Genomic DNA, 10427 nt, shown 5'->3' with positions numbered 1-10427 from the left:
TGTATTTTTTTTTTTTTTAACCAATCACATAATTATAAAGATTTATGAGATCCATCTTCAGTACAAGTACTCTAACTGTCTGTATTACAAATCCCATGTATGTAACTGACCCGGTGTATTTTGAGAAGGCAGGAGTTACTGCTCATTTTGGGACAATGGAAACACAGTGAGCTCATTACGGTAAGAATGAGGTCAGCTCTAATGTAAAGGGACCTGCAGCGTACTGAGGCCGTCTGGCTTTTACTGGCTGGTGCCTTTGATTACAGCTCATTGTGACCCTGCTGTGGAAGAAGTTTTGCTTCTATCTTGGCAGTCAGAGTTTTTTTTTTTTTTTTTATAGCTATGGAATTTCAATGCACATTCCTGCCACAGCCGTAACTTCACTTCACTTCCCCACAGCCGGTGGATTTATGGCTCCAGACTGAAGAATTCCTCCGACGTCTTCTCCTCTCCTGTGCGATCGTCTGAATGTGTCTGCAGATGCTTCTGTAACGTGTGATCAGATCTGTATGGGTGTGCTGCTTACGTGGGATATTCTTCATGGTAAACGTTCGTCTTGTTGACTCCCAGAGATCCTCCCTCTGAGGCTTCTCCAGACTAAACTAATGGATTCCAGTCGCTTGACACAGCAGCATTAGAAGGTTTAAAAATTGCAAAGAAAGAAGCTATTTAATTCCATGTTTGCCTCCCCAAAAACACATCATGAAACTTTTTATTTTTCTCTTGAAGAGTTTATTGTTCATTCGACATTACAAAATAACAGACTGGAGTATAAACAGCACTTTGGGTAGAAACTATGGTACAAATGTTTATAGAAAAGCGTCACTAATAATTAAAAAAAAGACACACAAAAAGATCAAACATAACAAAGACATCCTTATGTCAGTGTGCAAATAAGTTTATACAGACAGAAACGCTTCCATATGAGGCTACGCTTCAAGATAAATTATTTAAATAGCATATATATATATATATCTATATATATATCTACACAAATGAAATAACCTCAACATAAAACAAACAATAATTTATCAAAACTGCACAGGAAATGTTGCAAAAAAACCATTGTCAAGACAACATCTCTGAATTTCTTAATGTTCCTGTTTGGGCTTCTTTTTGCTACAAAATATCTTATATACAACATAAAAAAAAATAATGGTACTAAAAGCCTTGCTTGAAAAACAAAAAGAAGAAGAAGCCAACCAATTTATACTCTGCTGTTAAGTGATTCTTGTGTATTGCTGGCCTCAATACAAAAAGAATTAATGAGGTAATATTTGTACATCGGGGGTTTCATTTGACCCCCTCTTGTCGGAAATGTACACACAAGCTCAGGCACTCCAGTCATGCACACTGTGTAGAAGCAAGATGTTTTAAAGTTACTGCAGGTATGAATCTGAATGTTTTGGATTAAAAAAAATAAAAATACTGTACATGTTCAGGGGATCTTTATGTTTTGATAATATGAAATATTTATAAGGTGCAGAAAAGAAGAATTCAGCCTAAATACAAACAGCGAGTAATCTTACAGACTGGCCCTTGCTGTTTATATCCCTTGACACGTCCAGTAAATGAGAGATATCAACACAATATTTGCTAGTATTTACTATTTCCAAGCAGTGTGTAATGTGCCTGCGTTGGAGCCCTGTGCTGTCCTGAATTTCATGCCCTCCTTGTTTCTCCTTGTGCTCTTTCCTGAGAAGACTAACGTTCTGGGCCAGCCCTACACTGTGCTCAAATACATCCTGTATGTACACGTCAGTATTAATGGGCATCATCACAATGGTTTCAATTGTTGTCTTTGTAATTATGCTTTTGGAAAAAAAAAAAAAAAAAAAGTGGAACACATGCACAAACACACAAACAACTTTCACTCTCTTTGATAGAAACAATCAGTCCATACTGTCCACGGTCCCTCAACAGTTCCTTCAAAGGGTTTTTTTTTTTTTTTTACCCTGGCCTAAGAAAGATTTCCTACCGCTTTCTTCATACTTAAAGAAGTATATTTGAGTCCACAGCAGATGGATAGTAATGCTCAAAAAATATTTTAAAAAAGGTTACAAAAAAAAAAACCAACAACAAAAAAACACTTGTCCCTTTGGTCCCTCAACCACAGAGGAATACCACCAACAGTTCAGGTGTGCAAAGCGATAAAACGTGGCCCTCTTTCAATGCAGATCAGAGCAAAAAGAGTGAGGGAGCCATTTTTTCTTCTGAGCAGAGATGTGCTCGCAATTTGAGTTTCGTGCGGAATTATCATTGAACTTTCATTTGGCTTTAGCTCCGGAGGACTCTCTCGCCTCACGTCAGCTCACTTGCTCGTCATACCTCCAATGTGCATTTGTCAAAAGTTAAACACAAATCAGTCCAGTTGTCGTGTCACTGATTCACACTGTCTCTGTGGTCCGATTATGTATCTGAAAGAAATGATGGACAGAAAACATGTTATAGCTCTTGTCCCAGGAGATAATAAGTTTTTTTTTTTTTTTATGTGTAATTATCTCTTGTGTGCTTACCTCTGCATTCGTATTTGAGATCTGAGAAGTAAACCATCTCCTGAGAGAAGACATACAAGCCTAGTCGCCCTCCAGCATATGTCTTGTCGTAGATGTTTCCAGAATCGGCCATGATTCTCTTGCCTTCGTACATGACCACTCTGCAAAGTAACACATCATCCCATGAACTTCTTGTGACATAAAGATCACTAAATCCAATCTGCATCAAAAAGAATAATTGAAACTCACCTGATAAGTCCAGACTTGGGTCTGTGGGTCAGGTGCCATCTATAGGCAGTGAAGTCTTTCCAGCCGATGTTCTTGGGGTCGTGCCACAGAGTGCGAACCTGAAAATGTCAAAAGACAATAGTTTATATAAGAAAAGTGTGAAAAATATTGAGAAAACTGTCCTAAATCCTCAGTTAAGACAGCCTTACCTGTCCTGCGGTGTCACCGGTGTGCCACAGGGCGTTCCTCAAGTGCTCGCCGGGTCCCGTGGTGGAGTTCACCACCTTGATTGACAAGCCAGAGTAGCCCTGAGCTCTTGTGGGTGTGTGAGACCAGTATGTCTGCGTGATCTGTTTCCACATCACGGTGTAGAAGCGGGAGCTGGACTGGTAGCCAAACACGAAGCCGGCGTAGTCGTCGTCTCTGTCGGTGTTGATGAAGAATGTTCCGCTGAAATCCACCGCGTTGAACTCGTCGTAACCTGAACGGGAATGAGAGACGCTTTAGAATCACTTTTCTGCTCCTGCTTCATGTGGAGGCACACTTGTTGGTGTGTTACATACCGACAGCAATGCCGGGGTCACAGTTGACGGTTTGAACCAGCTCCTTGCCCTGATGCCGGACCACCCAGTTGGGGTCAATCTGAGATGTGCCCTTGGGGTCCAGAGGAACCATCTGGAATCTGCGGAAGTCTGTTTCGCTGATGTCAAAGTTCTCTGGGCACACATCGTCGATGTCCAAGATCTTGTCGTCGTCAAAATCGTCTTTGCACGCGTCGCCTCGGCCGTTACCTGGAAGAAACACACGTCCATGAAAATCCTGGATTTTTACAAGGAAGGCTTCATATTGTGCCTGTAGCGGCCATGGCATTTATGTTCTGTGTGTGAAATGCTCACCATCAGAGTCCACTTGATCGGGGTTGAAGACCAATCTGCAGTTGTCTTTGTCATCAGGAATGCCGTCATTGTCATCGTCGTGGTCACAGGCGTCACCCTTGCCGTCCTTGTCGTGGTCGACTTGGTTGGCGTTGGGGATGTAAGGGCAGTTGTCCAAGTTGTTCTGGTGGCCGTCTTCATCAATGTCCTGGTTGTTGTCGCACTTGTCTCCTACGTTGTCTGAATCAGAGTCGATCTGCGGGAGAACAGAATTCCATTGAGATGAGGTTTCTCGGAGCCGGGATCGCACACTGTGAGACGTTTGTCCCAACTTCAGACAAATCACCCTGCTGCTATTCGCCAGCTCGGACATGAGAGGTGTGATTTAAATACACTCTTGTTTTCAGGTATGCAAGCAATGTCTTGGCAGACAATCGTCCAGTGTCTTCGAGAGAAGAAGCAGAGAAGAGAAGAGAAGAGAAGAGAAGAGAAGAGAAGAGAAGCACTTTCCCCACAAAGCCTTTACATTCCTCTCTCTTATTAAAACTGGCCTTGACATTGCATCCTGTGTGAAATACTCTTATCGTTACATGTCAGATTACACTTTGTCAGTCATGGCAGTTCTAATACGGAGGTGAGAGGTGACATCCTGACGTTACCTGATCGGGGTTGTGCCAGTGGGCAGTTATCGCAGTGGTCTCCCACCCCATCCTTGTCGGTGTCCCTCTGATCCACGTTGTAGACGTACGGGCAGTTGTCGTTCTCATTCAGAATGCCTGTCGAGTGGGGAAAAAAAATACATATATTTTAATCGGTTATGATTGTGCAGATGAGAGGAAGGCATACATTGTATTGAATTGAATGAAGTTACTCACCATCCCCGTCGATGTCCACAGCGCAGGCATCGCCCTCGCCATTGTTGTCAGTGTCGGTTTGGTCGGTGTTGGCTTCAAATATGCAGTTGTCACAACTGTCCCCAACTTCATCCCTGTCTGCGTCGTACTGGGCAGGGTTGTATACTCTTTGGCAATTGTCCTGAATTCAAAAAGACATATCAGGTTTGTTAGTAAAATGGGTCATGAGGAAATTATATTTATAGGAACAGAAATGTGGTTTTCCAGTGTTGATATCATTGTTTTTTTTTCTTTTCTTTAGCTGGAATGTGATATTCCATCAGAGAGTTTCAACCACTGCATTTTTCTTTCCCAACTTTCCAATTCCACACAGAGAATACTGGGCAAGAAGCCTGTCCTCAATTCTGACTTAAAGCAGAAAATACAAAACACCATTCCTGTGCTCCTAGTTTTCCACATTCAACTGCACACAAACATAGACTTTACATTCCTACCACTCCGAGGAAGGATGGTTGCCATGTCTAGTTTTATTGAGGAAGGTTTTAGGGTTAAAAAGACAGCTGCTCACCCTATCATCGGGGATTCCGTCGTTGTCGTCGTCGCTGTCGCATTCATCACCCAGACCATCTTTGTCGTAATCTTCCTGACCGGAGTTGGGAAGGTTGGGGCAGTTGTCCTATAGAGAAAGAAAAGAGTGGTTAAAGAAGCAGTTTTCACAATAACAGTGTGCGTGCGTGTGTGTGTGTGTGTGTGTGTGTGTGTGTGTGTGTGTGTGTGTGTGTGTGTGTGTGTGTGTGTGTGTGTGTGTGTGTGTGTGTGTGTGTGTGTGTGTGTGTGTGTGTGGTAAAAATGGTCTTTTGAGTGTGGCTAACCTTCTTGCAGTGGTAGGTGGCGTTCTCCACACACACCAGGTTGGTGTTTGGCCAACCGTCCAGGTCAGTGTCCTCTCCGCAGATGTGACCATTCCCTGCATACCCTGGCTTACACTCGCAGCGGAACATGGACTCGGAGAAGACGCCCAAGTAGATGCAGTTGGCATTTTTATGACAGTTGTGGCTACCGTCTTGGCAAGGGTTACGAGGTGCACACACCTAAAGAAAATCGCCAAAGTGTGAACACAAATGAAAGCTGCAAAGTGTAAAACTACAAAAGACGGCGAGTAGGTGTTTGTTCCAACCTGTTTTTTAGCCGTCGCCTGCTCCACTCCTCTTCCAAAGGGCTGAGGACCAGAGAACCGCGCGGGACACGGCAGACAGTTGTATCCTGGCTGGGTGTTCTCACAGCGATGGACTCCGTTATGAGTGTGGCAGGCATCGGGGACCTCTTTGCATTCGTTGATATCTTTGCAGGTGACGCCATTGCCAGTATAGCCAAGAGGACACCTGCCACACTTGAAAGAGCCGTTGGGGAAGCTGATGCACTTCGCGCCGGGGAAGCAAGGGTTGGAGAGACAACCGTCTGTGTGGAGGAGGGATCAAGACATTACAAAACTGATCTGCTGTGAAGTGTGTGGTGTGGGTGTGTAGTTTTACAAACGCTTACCAATGGGACAGTCTTGTTTGTTGCAAAGCTGAGTCATAGTTGCATCACCAACACAATCCTTTCCACCATATTTGGGAGCAGGGTCTGAGCACAGGCGTTTACGCATATGAGTTCCTCCACCACATGTGACACTGCAGGTGTCCCATGGTGACCAAGGTCCCCAACCTCCATTGACTGTAATGTTAAAAAAACAACACATTCATTGTCGTTCCTTGAGCACAGGAATACTTTGCTGCTCCTACACTTTGCTGGTGTTTGACTTACTCGGACAGGGCGACTTTTTGCACACTTTGGTCTGGCGTCCCTCTCCCTCGCAGTCCTTGCCTCCCATCTGTGGTGTGGGGGAGTTACAGAGACGGATTTGGGTGATGATCCCCTCACCACAGGTCACAGAGCACGAAGACCAGGGTGACCAGTGGCTCCAGCCTCCATCCTGCTTGACTGTGAGAAATACATACACCATTAACCCCACAAGCCCAGAAAATGTCAAATCAGAGACGGCTGCGATGAGGAAGTTTGATGACTTACAGCGTTTGTCACATTCCTGTGGATAGCAGTCACGGGTCTGGACAGAAGTGCCCTCACACTTGCTGTTGATGCGATCGCAGGAGCGTCCACGCTGCTGGATGCCACGGCCACAGGTCACTGAACAATGAGTCCAGTCAGACCAAGCAGACCAACCATCCTCAGCATAGTCATTTGCTGTAGGGAAGAAGAAAGACAAAATCAATTGTGGGAAAATGTTATCCAAATAAAACCCCCTCCCAAAAAACAGGTTTATCAGATTTAAAAGGCAACTTACGAGGTCCACAACGAGGGCAGCACTCGCCGTCAGGCACGGTGGCGTTAGCGCAAGGGATCAGAGGGCAGGAGATCTTACGACACACAGTAGCAGAGTTCTGGAGAGAAGAACAGCACAATGAGTGTAAAGAATAAGATCTGCTGGCCCTGTTCCAAGACTAATTACTGTACATCTTATCAGACAATACTCCTGCTGTGTTGAGTGAAAACATCATCCTCTCTCACACTCTCCCATTAACAGACACCTGACCTCACACTGGCTGGCTGATAGTTAGAGACAGAGTGATTCTATCAGGAGGCGCTAACATAAACACGGCTGCAGCGGGGATGGAGGAAGTCATTTACTCGGCCTGTTACATTCCAGCAGGTGTGATGACACTCACCTGGCAGGTGCACTCGGTGCAGCCGTCCACGGTCCACTCGTCTTTGTCCTTGTGCACGATGCCGTTGTGGATGCAAACCCCGCTGTAGATTTTGATTTGGCTTTTCAGGAGTGTGCTTTCCTGGGACTGTCGGAGAGAGCGAGGGAGAGAGAGAGAGAGAGAGAGAGAGGTTAGGGTTTCCTCAGGATGCAGGATGGAAAACTTACACTTTGCCAAAGTTCCAGTACAAGCGGATGACAAGCCGACACTGTGATTAAGACATTGCTTGAATCTAGTGAAGCAGTGCAAATGCAACTGTCAGCCAAACATATTTGTGTATTCACATGGGTCTCATTAAGGACTTGGCCTGGGAGGCTGTCATTACAGCGACAAGTGGCTCAGAGGGGGATGATGACATAGAGCAGACCTCAGTGGAGCTTACCACTTTCTGAAGTTCATTGGACAGCTGCTTGACGACCACATTGAGTCCATTGAGCTCCTTAAACATGCTGGCGATGTCCTCGCAGGAGAAGCCACAGACAGACTGCAGATCTGAATAAAACAACCAAGAAATGATCTCCACTCTTAAAATTTTACAGCAGAGCCATAAAGTAGAGCATTGAGGGAGGAGAAGACTCACCTTTGGTTTTGTGTCCTGTGTAATCGGTCCTGATGGCAGGCCTGGAGCCATTCACTGGGTTGTCCAGAGTCAGGACATCAGTAATGGTAGCTATAAGAGTAGAAGCATGGAGATTATTTTGTATTCAAAATGATCACTTATCAGAATATCAGTCAGTCAAGATATTTACCTCCATTTTGACATCCTTTATTTCTCAGAATGGCATCCAGAGTCGTGCCAAAGACAAAACGCACATTCTGGAGAACTCCCTAAATACAGAGAGATTAAAGTGTTAAAATTACATCTGTCTGGTGTTTATGTGGCATTTATTCGTCCTTAGAGTCTTCCACACATCAAAACTTACCATGAACCTGTCCTTCACGGCTCCCTTGCCGATCCTGAGCCTGGCCATGTCCGCCACCTCCGTGGTCAGGACGCTCTGGATGGGCACGTCCAGCTCCGACACGTTGATCTCCTCGCAGCCCACGAACAGCTGCGCGCGGTCGTCCTGCACGAACAGGGTGATGTTCTTCCAGTGTCCCGTGGCCAGGTCCGCCTCCTCGATGGACACGACCTGCTGCTGGCTCTCGGTGGAGTACACCAGGTCCAGCGTGTTCGCGTTCCCGTTGGAAATGATCTCCAGAACGGGTCCGGATCCGTCGGTCTTCTCGATGGTCAGCAGGCTGCCCCGGGTCCTCTTGAACTGCTTGAGGTTGGCCAGGAGGAGGAAGCCCCGCTCGGCCTGGATGGAGTCCAGCAGGTCCCTGAAGGAGCTGTCGGGGACGCGGGGGATCAGGTCTGCGTTCAGGATCTTGTACGCGGGGCTGTACGGGTCCGCGCCCTTCACCAGACCCACTCCGTTGTGTCTCTTGCTGACCCGGACCAAGTCGAACAGGTCGAACACGCTGTTATCATCCCGACTCTCTGCGTGCGAGGAGAACAAACACGCGTTACTTTCAAGTTTCTCTCGCGGTGCGCCGGAGCGCACGACATTCCATTCACTCCTCCTCGAAATGTGACAGAAACCTCACTCATGCCGATTCACCTGTACTTAAAAACCTTCCAGAACGGAAAACAAACAACTGAAAAATTCTATTTTTTAAAGAAACAACTGACATTTTTTTTTTTTAATACAACTGAGAGAGAGCGGCTGGAGCGCACGAAACTATCCACTCCTCCATGAAATGTAACAGAAACCTCATTCATTCGGATTAATCTCTTCTTTAAAACTACGCACAAGTAAAAAGAAACAACTGATTAAGTTTTTCTTGAAAAGAAACAACTGTCAAATAATTTTTTTTAAAAGAAAATCAGAAAAAACGCGGCTGTAAACTTCATCCACTCCTTATAGAAATGTTACGAAAACGTCACTCATACTGATTCATCTTTACTCTAAAACTCTCCATAAGTGAAATGAAACAAGTGACAAAGTTTTTCTTTCAAGAAACAATTGACAAAGTTGTAGTTTTTTCTTTCCATCCTCACCTGCCAACCGTGCGCCCTCACAACTCCAAAGCATCAGCAGCAAAAAGATGCCACACAGCATCATGGTTGACGTCTCAAATTGAAGTCCTATTTCAAGAACAACACACAGGATTAATCAACATATCCAGGAGACATAAAACAGAGAAATACACTCAGAATCTGTCTACAAACCTTGAAGATTAAAAAAAAAAAAAAAAATACAACAGTCTTGTGAAAATAGAAAAGAAGTCCTTGCTTGATCAGTTATCCTCTTTCTCTTCTTTTAGAAGTCGGTTTGCTGTTTTAATTCCGATGCTTCAAGTTATTCTACTGCCTTACCCCATCGATATAAGAGCTATTTAAACAGTTTGGGGACATTCCTGAGATCCAGAGTGGACCAATGGGAGGAGAGGGACGGACTTATTTTCTTACCTCACAGCCAGTCAGAGGAATATCCGAGACGCACACACTCTTTCTCCCTCTCTCGCTCTCTCTCTCTCTCTCTCTCTCACACACACACACACGCACACGAAAACACACACACACACACACACACACACACACACACACACACACACACACACACACACACACACACACACACACACACACACACACACACACACACAATAGGGGGAAAAATGCATTCCTGAGCTGAATTTCCATCACCGGACAAATATTTCATACACACACCCGATCCAAAACTTGGTCGTTTCCGGTTAAACAAAAGATTAATTATTCATCTTTCTTACATCTAACCTTTAGAGGAATACATAAAGACTTGAATTCAAACCAGAATGAGTTCACAAATCAAACAGATGGCAGGATTTTTTTTTTTTTACGGGTTCTTATTATTATATGAAAATCATAAAAAAAAAATATTAAACGACAAAATTATGCTTCTTTGTATTGATCTGAGTTAATATTTAAACAAACTGCAGGCGGTTTAAATACTGTTATACCCTTTATGGCCACCAGGGGACTCAGTGAGTAAAAAATAAGCTCTGCAGGTCTGTGGAAGAATTATTTGTCTGCCTGTCTGCAGCAAAATCATGTGCAAAAATAGGACTTTAAGTGATCTACAATATGATGAGCACAAGACCATCCAAAATATACAACACATTAATAACCTGCGAGTTTTAAAGTAAAAAGAAATCCACATAAATGGTTTAATAACTATTAGATGA

The 10427-nt window shown here is 44.5% G+C and overlaps 1 protein-coding gene across 1 annotated transcript; it reads right to left on the bottom strand.

Annotated features, from left to right (window-relative positions):
- Positions 1-1813: 1813 nt before the first annotated feature.
- On the bottom strand, positions 1814-9562 carry thbs1a (thrombospondin 1a). The gene is given in 23 exon segments (XM_080512984.1): positions 1814-2417; positions 2517-2656; positions 2745-2842; positions 2933-3204; positions 3287-3514; positions 3620-3854; positions 4258-4273; positions 4275-4374; positions 4474-4633; positions 5021-5128; positions 5325-5543; positions 5630-5910; positions 5995-6168; positions 6259-6435; positions 6523-6696; positions 6797-6893; positions 7179-7304; positions 7600-7709; positions 7798-7887; positions 7967-8045; positions 8141-8700; positions 9262-9348; positions 9433-9562. Coding segments are annotated over 22 exon segments (3516 nt in total). The 5' UTR covers positions 9326-9348; positions 9433-9562; the 3' UTR covers positions 1814-2409.
- Between the last annotated feature and the right edge of the window lie 865 nt (positions 9563-10427).

This window comes from Blennius ocellaris, assembly GCF_963422515.1.
Source record: "Blennius ocellaris genome assembly, chromosome: 17".
Lineage (NCBI taxonomy): Eukaryota > Metazoa > Chordata > Actinopteri > Blenniiformes > Blenniidae > Blennius > Blennius ocellaris.
The sequence above is the reverse complement of the archived record's forward strand: the minus strand, read 5'-3'. Positions and strand labels throughout refer to the sequence as shown.